The 22,811-nt window shown below is 53.1% G+C and overlaps 1 protein-coding gene across 1 annotated transcript in view; it reads left to right on the top strand.

The window, feature by feature from the left end:
* The window catches only part of LOC140430450 (polycystin-1-like protein 2), a 228,784-nt gene that overhangs the window by 171,000 nt on the left and 34,973 nt on the right, over positions 1-22,811 (top strand). Inside the window, exons 34-35 of the mRNA XM_072517932.1 lie at positions 740-880; positions 16,262-16,447. Of these exons, the coding sequence (XP_072374033.1) occupies positions 740-880; positions 16,262-16,447 (327 nt within the window). The remainder of the gene's footprint in view (positions 1-739; positions 881-16,261; positions 16,448-22,811) is intronic.

The raw sequence follows: 22,811 nt of genomic DNA, 5'->3' as shown, positions 1-22,811 counted from the left end.
CAGCCATATAAAATGATCCGTGATCAATTTTGTTCTACGACTTGCTCAAGTAAGTCTCACAAAACCAAGGCTTAAATGTCTCGGTCACAATAAATGTCTTTAATGACTTGGTTTATTCTGTAACTGCAGAGCTTCACAGAGATATATAATTCACAGAGACAGGATCACATATAAAGGTCAATGTGACCCTCTATATCTATTCGTAAAATCAGCAAAAGAAAGAAAGACAATGGGCGTGATTGCCTGGTCTCCCTGTGGCATGTTTCTCGGTGGAGGGAGGTGGCCCGCTGTTTGCCGATGATGGCATCTTCTGGTCCCCCTGCCGTCAATCAGATTTCCCATTGAATCCACCCCACGCTGCTGGGAAACCTGTGGCTGGGGTGCACCATCGGCGGGACTGGAAGATTCTACCAGCATGAATAGCCCAATATCTACCATTTATTCTCATACTCCTCTTGTCATTTGGGCATATCTCGCTCTTCCTCAACTTGGCAGTTTAATGGACTGTTTCACAATAGTAGAGCATTTTGTTTTGGGGGAAAAGAATAAAGTGTCCTTCCTCATGCCAGATGCAGTAATATGAATATGGTATAGTGGAGTGTGTGGCGTGGGCGATTGCAGCGAGGCAGGGCAGAATGGAGATGAGAAAATATTTGAAGATCATAGGTTTCACAAAGACGGCAACAATGTCTTCAAGTCTATATTCCCGGGCAGTTACATCTTTGAACATTTTCTGCAGGAGACCCCAATGCTCTGCTAGCAACTCGAAGGGACAGCAGCAGCAATATCTACCAACCACCACCTCAAATCGAAGTCGAGAACATGAAGAAAAATTCCGTAAAAGAGCAGAAAGTTTTTGGCTTGATCAGGGAAATACTTGGTAAGCAGGTAACCTCTCGAGTGTTATTTGTTCTACTATCTCAACTTTCTCTGAAGTGTTCGCAGTTATCAGGAATGGGACAAATTGGCTGTTCTGCGATTATTGCATCTCCTGTTAATAGAGCCCAGAGTGGCACTAGAATCCAAGATGTATAGAATTCGGTGACTTGCTTGGCTCTTATCCACATTTCCTCTCAGCGTTCTGACGAGTAGAGTCCGCTGGAATGAGAATTGTGGGGAAGAATTAGTTAAAATGTAAGTAAATAAAGTTGAGAGAAAATCCACTTTACCCGATATTCCGAACCCAGCTGTCAAAACATAGTATTACGAAATTAAAAAGTTACTCACTGCTTAATGCTTGCAGCAGCTCTATCAGAACCTTCTCAAGTGAAGGTTTTTGCTACAGTGAATATTCACTCTCATCCTCCACTTAGTAGACATAACATGGTTTTAAAAGCAAATTACTGCGGATGCTGGAATCTGAAACCAAAGAGAAAATGCTGGAAAATCTCAGCAGGTCTGGCAGCATCTGTAGGGAGAGAAAAGAGGTAACGTTTTGAGTCCAGATGACTCTTTATCAAAACATGGGGCGCGATTCTCCCAAAGGGAGACAATGTCCCGACGCCGGAGTGAAAACCGGAGTGTTTCCCTCCGGCGTCGGAGCCCGCTCCCAGCCCCCTATTCTCCCGCCCCGGGGGGGCTAGGAGTGGGGTTGCGTATTTTACACGGGCTGGGCCTTGGCGCTGCTTAAAAAGCGGCGCCACGTAAATGATGCAGCCGGCGTAGTAGTAGAGCATGCGCGGTTGCCGTCCTCCCCAAGGCCGCCCCGCAAGAAGATGGCGGATGGATCTTGCAGGGCAGCGGAGGAAAGGGGGTCCTCCTTTAGAGAGGTCGGCCTGCCGATTGGTGGGCCAGACCCCATCGGAGGCCCCCCCGGTGAAGGAACCCCCCTCCCCCCCACAGGCCGCACCCCCAGCGTTCCCGCACAGTTCCCGCCGGCAGTGACCAGGTGTGGATGGCGCCGGCGGGAACCTGTCATGTCGGAACGGCCGCTCGGCCCATCCGGGCCGGAGAATAGCGGGGGTACCGGAGAATCGCCGTTGTGAGTGTCTTGGGCGATTCTCCGGCTGGCGCGGCGCAGAACTCGATGGGGCCGTTCTCGCCGGTTGGGAGAATGGCGGGACACCGTCCGACTGGCGTCGCGCGATATAATGGCGCGGCCGACGATTCTCCCAACCGGCGTGGCCTCGGAGAATCGCACCCATGGTTTTAATATGGATTGAATCAGGGATGCAAAGAATTTGAATTAACTTTTAACATCTTAAGGCTCAGCCTTCACATTGTTCAGTTTTGCATCATACTTGAATTATAATATAAATTTTAGGAACAGGAAATTAGTATTAAGCTCAACAATCCCATTGCGGGGCGGCACGTGGCGCAGTGGTTATCTCTGCAGCACACGGCGCTGAGGACCCAGGTTTGAATCCTGGCCCTGGGTCACTGTCCGTGTGGAGTTTGCACATTCTCCCCGTGTCTGCGTAGGTTTCACCCCCACAACCCAAAGATGTGCAGGTTAGGTGGATTGGCTACGCTAAATTGCCCCTTAATTGGAAAAAATAATTGGGTACTGTAAATTTAAAAAAAAATAATCCCATTGCAGTTGGACAGACCACAACAACCTACTCATCTTCTTGGAATAGCACTCCTGTGGCGGGATTCTCCGCAATCAGCACGATGTCCGCCGACCGGGGCCAAAAACGGCGCGAATCAGTCCGGCATCGCACCGCCCCAAAGGTACGGAATTCTCCGCATCATGGGGGGCCGAGCCCTCACCTTGAGGGGCTAGGCCCGCGCCAGACTGATTTCCGCCCTGCCAGCTGGCAGGAATGGCCTTTGGCGCCCCGCCAGCTGACACGGAAATGACTTTGCCGTGCGGCGCATGTGCGGGAGCGTCAGCGGCCACTCACGGCATCCCCACGCATGCGCAGTGGAGGGGGGTCTCATCCGCCTCCGCCATAGTGGAGACCATGGCGAAGGCGGAAGGAAAAGAATGCCCCCACGGCACAGGCCCGCCCGCAGATCGGTGGGCCCCGATCGCGGGCCAGGCCATCGTGGGGGCACCCCCCGGGGCCAGATCGCCCCGCGCCCCCCCCAGGACCCCGGAGCCCGCCCGCGCCGCCTTGTCCCGCCATTCGAAAGGTGGTTCAATCTACGCCGGCTGGCGTGGGTCGACAGCGGCGGGACTTCGGCCCATCGCGGACCGGAGAATCGCCGGGGGATTTCCGCCGACCGGCGCGGCGCGATTCCCGCCCCCGCCGAATCTCCGGTGGCGGAGAATTCGGGACATGGCGGGGGCGGGATTCATGCCGGCCCCCGGCGATTCTCCGACCCGGTGGAGGGTCGGAGAATCGCGCCCCTGTTCTTCCTAGCTGCATATTAGAGTCATTTAGGCTGTGCAAAACTGGGGGGAAACTTAGCTGAGCAAGTGCTTGCTCCATTCACTGATGTGAATTTAGAACCATGGGAAGCCATTTGGCCCATCTTGTCCATGCCAGCCTGAGGACACCCAGGTGCCCTTTCTAATCCCACCTACTGCACCCGGTCCATAGCCCTGCAGCGGAATTCTCCATCGGCCGGCCGCACACCCACACCCATGGGTTCCCCGACGGTTCGAGGTGGTCATAATGGAAAACCCCATTGGCCGGCTGCGGGTAAGGAGAATTCCGCCCCTGTGGCTTACAGCGCTTCAGGTGCAAATCCAGGTACTTTTTAAAAGAATTTAGGGTCTCTGCCTCCACCACCAACTCGGGCAGCGAATTCCAGACACCCACTACCCTCTGTGGAAAGACGTTCTTCTGCTACTTATCTTGAATCTATATCCCCCTGCTCTAGAATTCTTCACCAAGGGAAACAATTTTATCCTGTCCACTCTATCTCTTCCCCTCATAGTTTTGTACACCTCAATTAAGTTACCCCTTCGCCTTCTTTGTTCCGAGGAAAATAACTCCAATCTATTCAATCTCTTTTGGTAGCTGCCTATCTCCAAGGAGACTTTTAACAGGCTTTATGTTTCGCAGTGATGTATTCAAACAGGCTCCAGAGTCACCCGAAAAAGGTCGTGATGACTTTAGCAATCATTCAGATATACGCATAGGTCTGTGTGAGTTGTCACTCTGCTAAATTTGTCATTGTTGTGTTTGTTTATACCGGGAAGAAGTGTGACATAATGTTAAGTTTCTCCTCCAACATTACCATTGTACTCAGTCAAGGTGTTAAAGAATATGAGGCAGAATTTCACTGCCAAGGCAGGTGGCTCGAGTTGTGGAATTTCTTGACTTGGCTGACCCGCCTCGATTTAAAGAACCCTGTTACACCTGATTTTCACTGCAGAAAGAGGGCGGGTGGGATAGATGCCCTCAGGTGAATGGGATAAAGGCCAGTTTAGCTCAGTGTGCTAGACAGCTGGTTGTGATGTAGAAGAAGACCAGCAATGCGGGGTGGGGTGGTGAGTGCATAGTGGGGTCAGTCAGAAGGTCCAGCTTGGTTCTCTTTGACTTTATCCTTGTTGTTTTAGAAGCTTTTAGGCCCTTGAACCCTCACGCTTCAGACATCCGACATACACCCAATGCCACCTCCATGCCAACTCCAGTAAAAGTCGGAATTATTTTAACCGTGAATGGAAATGCCGGTCATTGGGAAACTAGACTCATTTGACCAAGGGGTTGAGGATTGGAGTCAGTACATCGAACAGTTCCTGTTCTTCTTTATCGCAAAAGAGATCACAGCTTCTGGCCGAGACCACGAGTGCAATTCAATGGAAAGAATTCAAAGTCCGGTTTTGGGAGCGTTTGGTGGGGTGTTTCGCGACGACCACGTTGGCAAGATTGCAGCCCGAATTCAACGACACAGTGCCAAAATGAGGACCCACAAGATTCTTGACATTACTGCCTGCTTTGCTGTCTGATTCAGCAGACTCGCGGCTCCACAGCTCGCCATTAACAAGGAGGAGCTGCTTTTAAACACTCTCTCACTCCACTCACTCCCAGTCAACACACAAGCATGTCAGTGCACAGACCTGCTCCTCGCTTTGGGGATGCCAACCTGGTCAGGCTTCCCGATGCTGTGGATGAGAGGCAGGGCACCCTGATCCCCCAAGGGCATCGGAGAACCAGCAGCAGGGACAGCAATGCCACCCGGGAGTCAATTACTAGGGGGCATTGGTTTAAGCTGCGAGGGGCAAGATTTAAAGGCGATGTACGAGGCAGGTTATTTACACAGAGGGTAGTGGGTGCCTGGAACTCGCTGCCGGAGGAGGTGGTGGAAGCAGCGACGATAGTGACATTTAAGGGGCATCTTGACAAATACATGAATAGGATGGGAATAGAGGGATACGGACCCAGGAAGTGTGGAAGATTTTAATTTAGACGGGCAGCATGGTCGGCGCAAGCTTGGAGGGCCAAAGGCCTGTTCCTGTGCTGTACTTTTCTTTGTTCTTTCTTCTTTGTTGTCTGTTGGAGTCAGTGGCAGCAGCTGTTAGTTCGGGCAGCATGTCAGGGAGGACTACTGTCCAATGTAGGAAGAAAACAAATGACCTCTACCAAGCTGCAAGGGTAAGTTACCACCTCTCTCCTGGCATCAATTCTTCCTGCCACCCCTCAAATTCACAAACCCGTCCCCCCAAATCACTGGCTGGCACCTTATATCCTCCACACATCCGGTCTTCATGCTTGTTCCTCAGAACTCCCGGCACCCAATAGCACAACCCCTTCATGTCCAGGAGCGATGCCCACACATGCCACCTGCTGTAGACCACCCCCCCGGACCCATCACGCGTGAGACTCACAATGCCCTCTCTTTGTCCCCACCGCTGAAGATAGCCCATAATAAATGGGAAAGGGCCAAGAAGGGGCGGAGTCCCAGAGATTCGGATCCTCACCCCCTATAAGGAACGGGCCCTGGAAATCGTGCGGTTGCCCGCAGAGAGTGTAGTCACTGACAACGATGTTGAGTCTGTGCCAGAGAGGTGAGGATCCACTGCCCGTTTACCCAGTCGCAAGTGAGTAGTTAATGTCAGACACAGATGATCCTTCCCTCTCAGTGACCACATATTCATTGACTTGCAGGATCTCCATTTGATGAGGCCGTGGTCGATTCCTGATGAAGTCGATTCCTCCCCCCAGCCATCTGAGAGACCACCTCGGAGGAGAGTACCGGGGAGACTACCATCAAGATGTCACAGCTGTCACTCCCACCCTCCACCAGAGCAGAGACACACACCTCGGCGGGCAACATTAGTGGACAGACTTCTGAGGAACAACCTAGTGAGCACCACACAGATGCTGATGCACATCAGGTGGAGGCAGCAACATCCAAGGGAGTCAGCAGTCGGAGGTCCAAGCCAGATGCCGAGCCTTTGGATAAGGTTCTCCCAGATTTGATGCAGATGATAGGATACAGCCATGACATTCAGGAGGGGGTGTCAGCGACACTCCAGTGAGTGTGAGGCCTATTGGAGGAGTCCCAAAGACTACAGACATAGGAGATACTGCTGGCAATGCATGGCGCCGAGGCCAACACTGCTAGGCTGGAGACCGCAGTGGAAAACCTGGGGAACGATGTCCACATCTTGAGTGGTGGTGTTCTAGGCATAGAGCAGTCTGAGACAATGGCTGAAGGCCTCAACATCATGTCCCAGTCACTGAGGGACGTGTCCCAGATGCAGGTGGATATTGCTGAGGCACTGCAGAGCGTGGCTCAGTCACTGAGGAGCATCGCTGTGGGCATCGTCAGCATGATGCAGACAATGGGGAACCTCCGATAATGACAGCGCCAGATGACTCAGAAAACTCTGGTCCTCAATCCAGCTGCCCCTCCATCCCATGGAGGCCCCCAGGGCCCTATGGGCACCGTCAGAAAGGAGGAAACGCTGGAGGCCAACCTGGGGACTGCCACCAAGCTGATAAAGGCGGTCTCCATTTTTACCAAATCCTCCCCACCCCCACCCCCCCCCTGACAAAAGCGCATCTCAAGGGCAGTGTGCAGAACAGGGTGGCACAGTGGGTATCCCTTGTCTCCCATGAGCCAACCCGTCATTCTGGAGTGATCCTCAAAGACACCGGGGATCTCTGAGCGTCCAGGATGTAGCTGTCATGCACGCTCCCTGGGTAGCAGGCACACACGTGCAAGATTCGGAGGCAATGGTCGCAGACGATCTGAACATTCAGGGAGTAGAACCCCTTCCTGTTAATATAGGGGACTACCTGATGTACTAGCGCTTGCAGGGCAACATGCATAACATCGATGGCCCCCCTGGACCTAGGGTATCCCGGCAATGGCAGCAAATCCTGTAGCCCGGGCATCTTGGTTTGCCTGGTTCAGCTGAAAGGTAATATAGTTGGATGCCTGGGCATACAGAGCATCCGTAACCTCCCAGATGCACATATGGGCTCTAGATTGAGATATGCCACACAGGTTCCCGTTCGAGCCCTGGAATGACTCGGTGGCATAAAAGTTCAGAGCTGCAGTGTCCTTCACGGCCACCGAGGTTGCAAGTGCACAGGTGCTGCACTGTCTCTCCTGAGACGCATTCTTCTGCGGCACATGGTGTCCGTCAGCTCATTGAATGACCAGCGACGCCTGTACACCTTGCTGGGACGGCATTGGTTCTTATACCCCGCCTCTCAGGGCGGGGCTATGTACATTGCCCAATGGTAGACCCGCGGTCTAGCCAATGGTTATTCCTCTCTCTGGTACCGCAATACCTGGTATTACCACATTCACCCCCTGTTTAAAAAAAAGAGTCAGCGGGGTGATGGCCAGTATTACTGTCGCCTTTTCATGGTAGGACCAGGTATTGCAGGTACCATGCTATCGAGGGTTGCAGAGAAAGTTCTTGCGTTGTTAATTTTCCTCATGGTGCTGCAATCAGACGATCGGGCGGCCTGGTCGTCCTACTGGAGCGTCTAAGTGTCGGCGGCGATCCTGGTGAGGGCTCCGGCAGTAGTGACTCCAGTAACGTGGTGTCAGGATCATAGGTGGGGATCATAGGTGGTCACGCTGCCTGAGGCCAAGGGGCCCTCCTTCAAGAAATACCCAGCGCCCACCAGGACAGGCAATGATGAATATGTTTATTTTTTAAAAATATTTTTATTCAAATTTTTTACATATTTTCAACAGAGCCCCCCTTACAGAAATAAGTAAAAACAAAGAACACATAAATAAACATCTTATACCAATGTCACGTATTCCCCCACGATACAAGCCCCACATTAAACGATAATAAACACAATAGTAAACACAAAATACTCATCCGATACCCCAAATAGTGCGAGCCCCCAACTCGGCTTAACCCGGGTGTTTACCACCTTAGACACCGTCCTTGCAACACCCCTCCAGAACCTACCCAGCGCTGGGCACGCCCAGAACATGTGGGCATGATTTGCTGTGCTCCCCGAACATCTCACACACCTGTCCTCCACTCCAAAAAAATGCCTCAGCCTTGCCCCAGTCATGTGCGCCCTGTGCAGAACCTTAAATTGTATCAGGCTAAGCCTGGCGCAAGAGGAGGAAGAATTTACCCTACCCAGGGCGTCCACCCACGTACCCTCGTCTATCTCCTCCCCCAGCTCCTCCTCCCATTTACCTTCAAGCTCCTCCACCGAGGCCTCCTCCTCCTCCTGCATCTCCTGGTAGATCGCCGAAACCTTGCCTTTTCCAACCAACACCCCCGAGAGCACCCTATCCTGGATCCTACGTGCTGGCAGCAGCGGAAATTCCCTCACCTGCCGTCTTACAAACGCCCTTACCTGCATGTACCTGAAGGTATTTCCAGGGGGGAGCCTGAATTTTTCCTCCAACGCCCCAAGGCTCGCAAACATCCCATCTATAAACAGGTCCCCCATCCTTCTAATACCTGCCCTGTGCCAGCTCAGGAACCCCCAATCCATTCTCCGCGGGACAAATCGATGGTTCTCTCGGATCGGGGACCACACCGAAGCCTCTACCTCCCCCCTGTAGCATCTGCACTGCCCCCAAATTTTGAGGGTCGCTGCCACCACTGGACTCGTGGTGTACCTTGTCGGCAGGAGCGGCAGTGATGCCGTCACCAGCGCTCTCAGGCTCGTGCCCACACAGGACGCCATTTCCAGCCTCTTCCACGCCGCCCCCTCCCCCTCCATTACCCACTTGCGTATCATCGCCACATTGGCAGCCCAGTAGTACCCACACAGATTAGGCAACGCTAGCCCTCCTCTGTCCCTGCTCCGTTCCAGAAAAAACCTTCTCACCCTCGGGGTCTTTTTCGCCCATACAAACCCCATGATGCTCCTACTGACCCGCTTAAAAAAGGCCTTAGGGATCAAGATGGGGAGGCACTGGAATATAAAAAGGAACCTCGGGAGCACCGTCATCTTCACCGACTGTACCCTACCCGCCAAGGAGAGTGGCAGCATATCCCACCTTTTAAACCCCTCCTCCATCTGCTCCACCAGCCTCGCCAAGTTAAGCTTGTGTAGGGCCCCCCAGCTCCTGGCCACCTGGATCCCTAGGTACCGAAAACTCCCTTCCGCCCTCTTCAGTGAAAACTCATCTATCCCCCTTCCCTAGTCCCCTGGGTGTATCACGAATAGCTTACTCTTCCCCATGTTGAGCTTATACCCGGAAAAGTCTCCAAACTCCCTGAGGATCCACATCACCTTCGGCATCCCCCCCACCGGGTCCGCCACATACAGTAACAGGTCGTCTGCATACAGCGATACCGGGTGTTCCTCCCCCCCACCGCACCAGCCCCCTCCAGTTCCTGGACTCCCTCAAAGCCATCGCCAAAGGTTCAATTGCCAACGCAAATAACAGGGGGGGATAGTGGGCACCCCAGCCTCATCCCCCGGTACAGCTCAAAGTATTCCGACCTCCTCCGATTTGTGGCCACACTCGCCACCGGGGCTTCGTACAGTAACCTAGCCCAACTAATAAACCCCTCCCCGAACCCGGACCTCCTCAGCACCTCCCACAGGTACCCCCCTCCACCCTATTGAAGGCCTTCTCCGCATCCATAGCCGCCACTATCTCCGCTTCCCCCTCCACTGCAGGTATCATGATTACATTTAGGAGCCTCCGCACATTGGTGTTTAGCTGCCTTCCCTTCACGAAACCCGTCTGGTCCTCGTGGATCACCCCCGGGAAACGGTCCTCAATTCTGGTAGCCAACACCTTCGCTAACAGCTTCGCATCCACGTTGAGGAGCGAGACTGGCCTATACGACCCACACTGTAAAGCGTCCTTGTCCCGCTTCAAGGTCAGCGAGATCAGGGCCCTGGACATCATCGGGGGTAGGCCACCCCCCCCATCTCCCACCCCCCCCCCCCCCGCCCCCCCCCCCTCCGCCCGCTGCCCCCCCCCCCCCCCCCCCCCCCCCCCTTCCCTCGCCTCATTGAAACTCCTCACTAGTAGTGGGCCCAGCAGGTCCATATACTTCCTGTAAAATTCCACCGGGAACCCATCTGGCCCCGGTGCCTTCCCTGCCTGCATACTCTCCAGCCCCTTAGTCAGCTCCTCCAGCCCTACCACTGCCCCAAGCCCCGCCACCTGCTCCTCCTCTACCGTCGGGAACCTCAGCCAGTCCAGAAAACGACGCATCCCCCGCTCCTCCATCGGGGACTCAGACTTATACAGCCCCTCATTGAAGTCTCTAAATACCCCATTTTTTCCCACCGCACTCCGCACTGTGTTCCCCCCTTTATCCCTAACTCCCCCAATCTCCCTCGCTGCCTCCCGCTTCCGAAGCTGGTGTGCCAGCATCCGGCTAGCCTTCTCCCCATATTCATACACCGCCCTTTGCGCCTTCCTCCACTGCACCTCCGCCTTCTTGGTAGTCAACAGGTCGAACTCGGCCTGGAGGCTTCGTCGCTCCTTGAGTAATCCCTCCTCGGGGACCTCTGCATACCTCCTATCTACCCTTAAAATCTCCCCCACCAATCTCTCCCTCTCTCTCCTCTCCTTCCCCTCCTTGTGGGCCCTAGTGGAGATTAGCTCTCCCCTAATCACCGCCTTCAGCACCTCCCAGACCACCCCTACCTGCACCTCCCCATTATCGTTCACCTCTAGGTATCTTTCAATTCACCCCCTGATCCGCCCGCTCACCTCCTCATCCGCCAGCAAACCCACCTTCAGGCGCCACAGCGGGCGCTGGTCCCTCTCCTCCCCTAGCTCGAGCTCCACCCAGTGCGGGGCATGGTCTGAGATGGCTCTGGCCGAATACTTCGTGTCCTTCACCCTCGGGATCAGCGCCCTGCTCAAAACGAAGAAGTCAATCCGGGAGTAGGCTTTATGGACGTGGGAAAAGGAAGAGAATTCCCTGGCCCCCGGCTTAAAAATCCTCCATGGGTCCACTCCTCCCATCTTGTCCATAAACCTCCTCAACACCTTGGCCGCCGCCGGCCTCTTACCCATCCTGGATCTAGAGCGGTCCAATGCTGGATCAAATACCGTATTAAAGTCCCCCCCCCCCCCCCCATTATCACGCTCCCTGCCTCCAGGTCCGGAAACCGGCCCAACATGCGCAGCATAAATCCAGCATCGTCCCAATTCGGGGAGTACACATTCACCAAGACCACCCGCACCCCCTGCAGCTTACCGCTCACCATCACGTACCTACCTCCATTGTCTGCCACGATGCTCAGCGCCTCAAACGACACCCGCTTCCCCACCAAAATCGCCACCCCTCGATTCTTTGCGTCCAACCCCGAGTGGAAAACCTGCCCTACCCACCCCTTTCTCAGCCTAACCTGGTCTGCTACCCTCAAATGCGTCACCTGGAGCATGACCACATCTGCCTTCAGTCCCTTCAGGTGTGCGAACACACGGGCCCTCTTGACCGGCCCGTTCAGGCCTGTCACATTCCAAGTTATCAACCACATCAGGGGGCTGCCTGCAACCCCCCCCTGCCGATTAGCCATCTCCTTTTCTAGGCCAGCCGCGTGCACGCGCTTCCCGCACTCTCCGTTGCCCCCAGCGGCAGACCCCCACCTCAACTCTCTCTTCAGGCTCCAGCTCCCCTTTGGCCAATGCAGCAGCAACCCAGTCCCCCCCCCCCCCTCCCACACCCCCCCCCCAGCTAGGTCCCCCACTATCTGCGTTGCTCCCCCCATAGCACTCCCGTAAGTCAGCTGACTCCTGCTGACCCCAGCCGCTCCCGCCACTCCATCGGCCCCCCCAGTGTGAGAATCTCCCCCCACCCCCCTGTCCATCAGCGGGCGCTCCTCTCCAGCACCACCCCTCCCCCCTGACACCGCCCCCTTCCTTCCCTAGCGCGGGAAAAAATCCCCGCGCTTTCCACCAAGCCGGCCCTGCCCCCTCAGGCGCAGCTCCCTTTCGCGGCCTGATCCCAGCTCCCCCACCTCGGGCCTCCCCTCTCCCCTCCCCCCAATGGGGCCCCCTCTTCCAATCACCTACGCCCACACTCTCACAAAACCTCCACTATGAACCATTTCACCCTACCCCCCCCCCCCCCCAGCAACCCCCCAAACAAACAGTACCAATCAGAACAGAACATCCCCTAAAACACAACAATCACATCCATCCCCTCTCGACATCCCCTCGCAACCGACCCTCAATCCGAGTCCAACTTTTCAGCCTGGATAAAGGTCCACGCCTCCTCCGGCGTCTCAAAGTAGTGGTGGCGGTCCTTGAAAGTGACCCACAGTCGCGCCGGCTGCAGCATTCCAAATTTCACCCCCTTCCGATGCACCTGGCCCTCTTCTTGGCCACCTCCGCGCTCCAGTCCTGGTCTATCCGGACCTCTACATTCTCCCACCTGCTGCTTCGCTCCTTCTTTGCCTACCTTAGGACACACTCCCTGTCCACGAGGCGGTGGAACCGCACCAGCATCGCCCGCGGTGGCTCGTTGGGCTTGGGCCTCCTCGCCAGGACTCGGTGGGCCCTCTCCAGCTCCAGGGGCCCCGGGAAGGCCCCCGCGCCCATCAACGTGTTCAACATCGTGACCACGTATGCTCCAACATCCGACCTCTCCACTCCCTCCGGGAGACTCAGAATCCGCAGGTTCTTCCTCCTCGACCGGTTCTCCAGGCCCTCGAACTTCTCCTGCCATTTCTTATGCATCGCCTCGTGCGCCTCTACCTTCACCGCCAGGCCCAAGATCCCGTCCTCGTTCTCCGAGGCCTTTTGCCCCACCTCCCGGATCGCCGCCCTTGGGCCTTCTGGGTCTCGAGCAGCTTGTCTATCGAAGCCTTCATCAGCTCCAACAGCTCTGCCTTCAATTCCGTGAAGCAGCGCTGGAGAAACTTCCGCTGTTCCTGCGACCACTGCGCACACGCTGCCTGGTCTCCACCCGCCGCCCTCTTGATTTTCCTCCCTCGCACTTTTCGCTGCTCCAAAACTACTTTTTTCACCGCTCCACTCCTGGTCCAATCCATGCAGTGCTGGGGAAATGTTACTATCACCTTCCCACACTGGGAACCGTCGAACAAATGCCGCTGGGGGCCCTAAAAAGTGCCCAAAAGTCCGTTTCTGTCGGGAGCTGCTGAACGTGCGACTTAGTTCTGAATAGCTGCAACCGGAAGTTGCAATGATGAATCTGTTGACCAGGCATAGACAAAGCCATTGAGGAATTAGTAGAACAGTGCCACCCTTGCCAACTGGAGCAATCTTTGCAGCCTTCCACCACTCTGGCAAAGTCCAGATCGCCCGTGGACCAGGGTCCGGATTGATTATGCAGGCCACTCCTGGGCAAGATGGTTTTTGGTGCTGGTAGATGCCCACTCGAAGTGGTTAACGGTTTAAGTGATGGGGACCACTACGTCAACAGTCACAGTAGATGCCTTGCGCTGAGTGTTTGCAATTCCTGGCTTCCCCAATCAAAAGTTTCGAACAATGTCACCTTCTTCACTGGTGATGATTTCCAGCATTTTGTGAGAGCAAATGGGAGATGCCACAGGAGGATAGCCCCCTAACACCCAACATCCAATTATCTGGCTGAGAGGGCCTTTCAAACTTTTAAGAATGCCATAAAAAAGCAATCCGATAAACCACTTTGTCAGAGCTTGCCTAGTTTTTTGTTGTTGTACCCCTCATTCAACCATGGGGCTCACACCAGCTGAGCTGCTCATAGGCCGTTGGTTGAGAACCCGATTGGATAGTGTATTTCCAAATTTGGCGGTGAAGGCGGAGAAAAATCAGGCCTCCCAGAAGAGCCAGTGGTCAGAGCAGAGAGGTGACAAGTTGTTCTGGGTGAGAGACCTGGTTTTGCTCCAAAGTTCCGCTGCTTGTTCCCCTTGGTTAGAAGGACAGGTTGTGGCACAGTCAGGGTCGGTATCTTATGTGGTTGATGTTAATGGAAAGCCAGTTAAAAAGCACGTTGAATACCAAAAATACAACGTCCGCCTTCAGACTCCTCAAATGCGCGACCTCTTAACCTGCCCATTTAATCTCAGAACACTCCATTAAATCAGCCGGGTCTGGTGGGTCAGCCACCATCATCCCTTAAATCACTGTGCCACACCAACTCCGTCCATGTCAGCAAACCCCCTACGCACCCCCTCCCCGCTAACCCCAACAGAGAACAAGGAAAATAACCTCCCCCACCCCCGCACAATAGATCTATCCCCTATTTCACTCACATTAACTAGCCTATCCTCTAGCATGGTGGCCCTCACTCGAGGCAACTGCCTTCCCCCAAACCCTCCATCCCTCATACCCCCTCCTACACATTCCCATTTATACCCACAACCCCAATAGCCCACATGATATAAAACGTGATACAACATTCAACCCGACTGAAAAGCACCAACCCTGCCCGCACTGGTATCTCCATAGTCCAAAGTTCTTACAAGTCCCCGAGTCTATGGTTTCTCAAAAACCTACTCGTCCCCTCCAGCATGTCCATTTAGAACTCCTGGCCGTGGTATGTGACCCACAACCAGGCTGGGTGCAGCATTCCAAACCTCACTCCTTCTTTGAACCGGACTGCTATGATCCTGTTGAACCCTGTTGCCCAGTGCTGCACCAGTTCCGCACCCAGTTCCTGCTAGACCCGAATCCCATTCTCTTCACAGGTGCACTTCCTGATCTCCTTTGACCACCACAGAATCTTCTCCTTGTCTAAATATCTGTGCAATCGTACCACCACAGCCCTTGTCTGCTCCCCCGCCTTTGGCCTTCTCTTCAGTGACCTGTGCGTTCAATCCACCTCAGGGGAAGAGGGGGTCGGTCAAAGACGCCCTCCCCCACCAGCTCCCCAAGCACGCACGCTGCATACTTTGTGGCCTTACTTCCTTCGGGCAACCCCACAATCTGAAGATCCGGTTTCCTCACCCAATTCTCCAAATCGGCCACTCTCGCCCTCAGCTTCTTTTGGCCTTCTGCCACCAACGTAATGTCTGCCTCCATCGAGGCCAGCCGGTCCTCACGTTCCGCCATTGAATCTTCACTTTTTGGAGCGACGCACTATGTGCCTCCAACCTCTGCTCCAGTCTCTCAATGGCTGTCATAATTGAGTCAACCACCTTAGCCAGGTCCTCTGAGGCCTCCTGCCTTTGTTGTGGAAAGAGACAGAGCATGTGTGCCCTGTCCTTTTATATGGGTTGTGAAATGCCCCCTTGTGATAATGCCACCTCTGGGTGTCCTGATTACCCATTGGTTGTGTCCTGTTGTAATGACCCATTGGCTGTATGTCTGCATGTCATGACATCTCTGGTGCTCCCTCTAGTGGTTACTTAGTTGTAGTGTATTTACATAAACCCCTTGTGTATATACAGTGATGCATATCACCACAGAGCACAGGTCCCTTGCGCTGTGAGGTAACAGTTCTAACCACTGTGCCACCGTGCCGCCTATTAAAAATTTGGCCAAAGGTGTTTAACAAAGGTATACCGCAAATACAAATTAATTAACATTTACATATTGGAGCTTGTGGTTTACTTCCTGAAGAAGGATCATTTTCTGTTTAATGGCCAGAATTCTCGGTTCCCACCAGGAGCGCACCCCGCCCACTGGCCTCCCGGCAGCGTGGGGTGGCTTCAGTCGGAAATCCCATTGATAAGTGGCGGGAGTAAAGAATTCCGCCCCCAGTGAACGGCGCACCGCCAAGAAACACGCGGCTGGGGGCCGGAGAATCCAGCCCAATATTTCCAGCCGTTTCTTATGTATCATCGGGACAGTATAATATAAGGTATAGTTAATAGAATGCAACATAGATAGTAATCAAATGAAGATATATTAAGTGAATGGCCGCATTTTAATATTGCATTTCTACATTCCTGATTAGATTAATTGATATTTTAGCACATTAAAATTATCTGCGGTGTTTGACTACAACAATAGCTCAATGTCACATTTTTACTGTTTTGATATTAGGTTTTCTTTGTTGCAGCATATTTGGGGTTTCTGTGGATGTTATTGTTGGTTGCTTATGGTCAGCGTGATCCAAATTCCTATTATCTAAATAAAGCCATTGAAAACAGCTTCACCAGTGGTTTTGATGACATCTTGGGTTACAACGATTTCTTCAAATGGGCAAACAGTACGCTTATCACAAATTTATTCAGTTTCTATCCAGGTGAGGCAAACAGTTACATGTTCCAAAATGATCTTTTCTGTTCGATCCCGGCTCTGGGTCACTGTCCGTGTGGAGTTTGCACATTCTCCTCTTGTCTGTGTGGGTCTCGCCCCCACAACCGAAAGATGTGCAGGGTAGGTGGATTGGCCACACTAAATTGCCCCTTAATTGGAAAAAAAGAATTGAGCACTCTAAATTTATTTTTAAAAACATTGATCTTTTCTTTCTTGCGAGTTGTCAATAGAAATGCTCACGCTATTAAAACTCTTGCTGCCTGAATAATATCACAAAGCGTCAAACGATCAAATACAATTAATGACAATAATGGAGAAATCAGCGGCTGAAATTGAACATTTTTCTTAACGGTGATGAAGGATCTTGATGTTAGAATAAGTACTTTATTCTTTTTCCTTTCCCTGGCCAAGTATATCATTATCAAGCAACCCTGAGCCAATCTCACAAGATCATCATCTGCTATACAATCTGTTGAATTGATCAATGTAAACATTTATTCTGCTAAATTACTGCATGAAAACATAGGTGGGTAAGACAACGGACATTGCACCCTGAGCGGAGATTCTGCCCCCAAACATAAATGTGGTGGATTCTTGGAATGTTTGCACTGCTGGTGAATCACGACATGAATATCAAACTAACCTTTCCTCATGACGAGTTAGAAAATTTTACTCAAGCATTTTACAGCATTAACCATCCTCCACCTGTCCCAACCCCCTCAGTCAGGATCCTCCTCTAGAATTTGGCTCCCATTGAGCTTTTGCTCACTTGCGTTTCAATTTTAATTCGAACGTGATTTAATCATCGACACTGTTTAAGCAGGGGATTGAAGCATTTTTGTTGGTGAATGAAGTCATTGTTAACTGAAACATCAGTTAATTAGTGTAGCAGCTAGTCATTTCCATGCGGCCTGATGCTGGCACTGGTATTTCACACATGGTCCTGTTTATGATGAATATGCTAAGATGCTGACGTTGGTGGAGAACCCTACTTGATTTTATAGCTGTGATTTGGTGCAATTTGCTAAACTGGGTTCAAATGAAGAAAAACAATTTTCTGTGTTTAATTGCCCACTTGCTGCTCACCTAAAATTGAATGTATGTGCAGAGTTTCCACTTTAATGCCTAATAGTTGAGACAAACTACTTGGTTCAATGTTTTTTAATCTTTAAACTACCTTTTCATTTTGAGGTAGCATTGTATCCTCTGTGTACCCGAACAGGCACCGGAATGTGGCGACTAGGGGCTCTTCACAGTAACTTCATTGCATTGTTAATGTAAGCCTACTTGTGACCATAAAGATTATATTATTATACCTTTTATACTGTACAATGATGATTGGAAAATGAAATCACAAAGCACAAATGTTTCAAAATGTATAAACAAATTGCTTCCAGCACGCCCCCCCCCCCCCCCCCCCCGCCCCCCATAACACAAATGTTGACCCCCCTTCCCCTGCTGAAGAAGGGAGCACCTCCAACTCCTCAGCAAGGATGGGCAGCCTCCTCCCTCCCCCATCCCACTGTGGGAATAACACGTCATGCCCCCTCACCACCACCACCACACATACATAAGGGTGACCCCAAACCCGACCCCATGAGCGCACCTCCATTTTCAGGCCCCTGCCACCATGGCATGCCCCCCTGGCAGTGACACCTTAGCCAGGCATTATGGATCCTGAGGGGGATGAAGGATATGAGCCCATTGCTCCTGTGCCCATCTGCCACTGCCCGGCTGCAGATGGATGGCCCCTCAAAGGTCCGGGGGTTTGGGTGGGCTCGAGCTGTGTGTAAGGGGTGAACCACTGGACCCTCATCCAGGATGGCGGTCCAGTGTCTGGACTGCCACTTCCAGCCCTGGACAACCTGAGGATCACTCTTATTGTGGTGATCTCAGGCAGCCCTTTCTTCAAGATTTTCATCCTGGTCTGATCTGTCTAAACTCTGAAGTGGCCTTCTCATTTTGAGCGGCTCTGTCTGACAGGTGGAGAGCAGATCAAACAGTTCATTGAAGGTCCTAGTCAAGAGGACGTTTCCTTTCATCACACCTGCTCCCTCAACCCAATGATTGTTTATTGAAGTCTCACTTCAAAAGCCTGAAATCCCCTCAGATCCTTTGAAATGGTAAGCATTCATTCAATTTCAGTCAGTGCCTTTAACTAGCATTGCTGATGCAAGCAAATCAGCACTTTGCATGTTCCCTTCGGCATGGGGCGGATAACCCACTACAGACGGCAGCATGGGAGCGGGGACTGGGGACAGGGCGCCAATCCTAATTTTTGGCCGATGCTCCATTCTCCACCCGATCGACATTCTAGATCGCAGCGGCGGAGAATGAAGAATGCGGCGCATTGGGCGGGACTGACCGACTGGTCAAGCCCGCGGGAAATGCCAGTCCCATGCGGGCGCACGGAATTCCTGGCAATGAGGGTGCTGTCAACAGGAAATCCCTTTGACAACGGGGGTCCTGCTGGCGGGCCACCAGCCCCTCCAAAAAAGACACGGCGGTAAATCCCGCCCATTATCTCCATGCCACAGCCTGCTTGTTTCCTTTTCCAACAAGGGGCTGGATTCTCTGTTTCAGCGGCTAAGTGCCGGATCAAACAGAGAATTTGCAGGCGTTTTACAATGCCATCATTCACACCAAACCCTCACCGATTCCGGGATTGGTGAGGGGCTAGCAGCGGCGGCAGGTGAAACTCCCGGCTCCCACTCCGTAAATGGCCAGAGAATGGCTGGGTCCCTGGCCGCGCATGCGCATGGCGGTCACGCCATACAACATGGCGTCCGCCGTGCGCGGACCTGACCCACCATCCACGGCACCACAGGCTACCCCCTGGCCACCCACCGCCAGTCCCCCCAGCCCTTGCGGATGCCCCTCCGACCAGCGGCATGGATCCCGGCCGAGTGTGTCAATGCTGGACAAACTCCGCAGCCGCCACGCCGGGTTCCCGACCGCTGAGACCAAACGTCCCCCGCGCAGTCGGGAACTCGGCCCATCAGGGCCAGAGCATCGCGGGAGGGCCTGCCGATGATCCACCAATGCCATTGCAACGGCGTGCGATGTGATTACGCCACTTCCGAGGGGGTGGAGCATGGCTGACCAGCCTCAAACCGGCACCGGCCCCGATTTGGGCATCGGACTGGATTCACCGCCCGATCGCCGATTACGGTATCGGCATCGGGCAATGGAGATTCCCACCCAAGGTCCCTGCCCAGAAGTTCAGAGCCTGATCAAGGAAACAGATCAGGGACTGAGATGGGAGGGGCGGTGACTGAGATGGGAGGTGGGGTCCTATCACACGCTGAAGCGTTAAATTGTTAGAGCAGAGGATTAATGGTTACAGTCTGGGGCTCAAATAGCGGACGATTGCTCAACTGCTGGCAATGAAGCAGGTTATCTTAAGGGATTAGAAAAAGCACCTCTGCTTCTTCTGGGCTCTAACAGTGCTGGGAAAGTACTTACCTTTTCATTGCAGCAGTCTTTGCCGTTATTTGGCCGCCAGATTTCCCAAGCCCCGTGAAACATAGCTGGCAAAGGTAATGCCTGGATGAGAAATAAACTATGGGGCATGGAACCTCTGTGAAATGTTCAATGAGCAGCTTGGTCCTGGGAGTGGGTGGGTTGCCCAGCCCTTCTTTTTTTTAATGCATTTTATTCAAACTTGTAGCAAAGTAGGTTACAGCAAATAAATACCCCGGGAAACATTCTTCCCAACAATCAACTATACAGTTTGTACAGACTTTTCTCCTTTACACCCCCCCTCCCCATCAACCCCCCCCCCCCCCCCGCCGTGACCACCCCCCCCCCCCCCCCCCCCCACCCTACGACGAACAGCTCCTCAAACACGGTCACAAACATCCCCCACCTTTTCTCACACTCCTCTGCTGAGGCCCTTAACTCATACTTTATCTTCTCTAACCGCAGGAAGTCATACAGGTCATCCAACCACATTTCTACCCCCGGTGGCGATGCCGACCGCCACTCCAGCAAAATTCACCGCCGTGCAATCAGAGAGGCGAAGGCCAAGACATCGGCCTTCCTCCTCTCCATGAGCTCCGACTTCTCTGAAACCCAAATATCGCCACCAAAGGGTCCGGGTCCACTCCCTCCTCCACTATCCTGGCTAAGACCGCAAACACCCCGCCCAGAATCTTCCCAATTTTGTGCAACCCCAAAACATGTGCGCATGATTTGCTGGCCCCCCGCCCACACCTCTCACACTCATCTGCTACCCCCTGAAAGAACCCACTCATTCTCGCCCGAGTCATATGCACCCTGTGCACCACCTTAAACTGTATCAGGCTCATCCTTGCACAAGAGGAGGTCCCGTTTACCCTTCGCAGTGCCTCACTCCATACTCCCCAATTGATCTCCATTCCCAACTCCGCTTCCCATTTCTCCTTGATCTTCACCACCCGCTCGCCTCCCTGCTCTCCCAGCCACTTATATATATCCCCAATTCTTCCCTCCCCTTCCACATCCGGAAGCAGCAGTCACTCCAGCAGGGTGTATCCCGGCAATCTAGGGAACCCCTACCAGACCTTTCGTGCAAAGTCCCTAACGTGTAGATACCTGAATTTACAACCCCTCAGCAGCTCTACCCTCTCCCTTAGCTCCTCCAGACTGGCGAACCCTTCCTCCAAATACAAATCCCTCACCTTGATCAGCCCCACTTCCCTCCACCTCCTGTATACACTATCCATCCCCCTCGGCTCAAACCCATGATTCTCGCACAGCGACGTTCGCACCAACATCCCTCCCACCCTAAAATGCCTCCTCAGCTGATTCCATATCTTCACCGTGGATTGCACCACTGGGCTCCCTGAATACCTACTCGGAGCCATTGGCAATGCTGCCGTCACCATAGTCCTCAAACTAGACCCCTTACAAGATTCCTCCTCCACCTTAACCCACTCTATTCCTTCTCCTTCCCACCACTGCCACACCTTGTACACATTCGCCGCCCAATAATAATGAAGCCAGTTTGGCAACGTCAACCCCCCCTGCTGCCTCTGTAGCAGAGTCCTCCCCACCCTCTGCACCTTCCCCGCCCATACAAAGTCAGAGATGATTGTGTCCACTTTCTGAAAAAAGGCCTTTGGTATAAAGATCGGGAGAGCCTGAAAGATAAACAAGAACCTCGGCAGAATATTAATTTTCACCACTTGGACCGTCCCCGCCAATGTTAAGTGCAGTGTATCCCACCTCTTAAGATCCTCCCTGGCCTCCTCCACCAGCTTCATTAAGTTCCACTTATGGAGCCCCGTCCATTCCCTCGCTACCCGAATCCCCAAGTACCTAAACCTTTCCCTCGCTACCGTAAATGGCATCCCCCCTAAATTTGCCCGCTGTGCCAGCTCATTCACGGGGAATACCTCGCTTTTCCCTACATTCAGCTTGAATCCCGAGAACCCTCCAAACTTCCCAACAGGCCCATAATCTTTAACATACTCTCCAACAGATATGAAACATACAGCAAGAGGTCATCGACATAGAGCGACACCCGATGCTACCTCTGTCCCCTCATTATCCTCAGCCACTCTGCCGACCCCCTGAGAGCCATCGCCAATGGCTCTATGGCCAGCGCAGACAGCAGCCGCGACAGCGGGCACCCCTGCCTCATACCCCTGTGTAAGTCAAAGCTTCGTGAGCTCATATCATTCGTCCTCACCCTCGCCCTTGGAGACACATACAGCAACCGCACACATGCCACAAATCTCGGCCCAAACCCAAACCTTCCCAAAAATTTGAACAAGTACCGCCACTCCACCCGATCAAATGCTTTCTCCGCGTCCATGGACACCACCACCTCCGGTACCAGAGCTCTCGACGGATTCATCACTACATTCAACAGCCGTCTTATATTACTCGTGAGCTGCCTGCCCTTCGCGAAGCCTAGTTGATCTTCTGCAACCACCCCCGGGACACAATCCCCCATCCTCCCCGCCAACAACTTAGCCAATACTTTCACATCCGTGTTCAATAGTGATATGGGTCTATACGACCAACATTCCACCGGATCTTTCCCTTTCTTCGGGATTAGTGTGATTACTGCCTGCTTCATCATCTCCGGCAACTCCCCCTTCTCCAGCGCTTCATTAAACACCCCCAACAGATGTGGTGCCAGGTCCGCCGCAAATTCCTTATAAAATTCTGCGGGTACCCATGCGGCCCAGGGGCCTTCCCCGACTTCATACCCCTGATACTATCCAGCACCTCCCTCAGTCCCAGGGGCTCCTCCAATGCCTGCCTCTTTGCTTCCTCCACCTGGGGAAATTCCAGCTCGTCCAGAAACCACCCCGTGTCCCCCACCTCTCCTCCTGCGTCTGCCTCATAAATGGGTTGCC

This window comes from Scyliorhinus torazame, chromosome 10, assembly GCF_047496885.1.
Source record: "Scyliorhinus torazame isolate Kashiwa2021f chromosome 10, sScyTor2.1, whole genome shotgun sequence".
Lineage (NCBI taxonomy): Eukaryota > Metazoa > Chordata > Chondrichthyes > Carcharhiniformes > Scyliorhinidae > Scyliorhinus > Scyliorhinus torazame.
The sequence above is the reverse complement of the archived record's forward strand: the minus strand, read 5'-3'. Positions and strand labels throughout refer to the sequence as shown.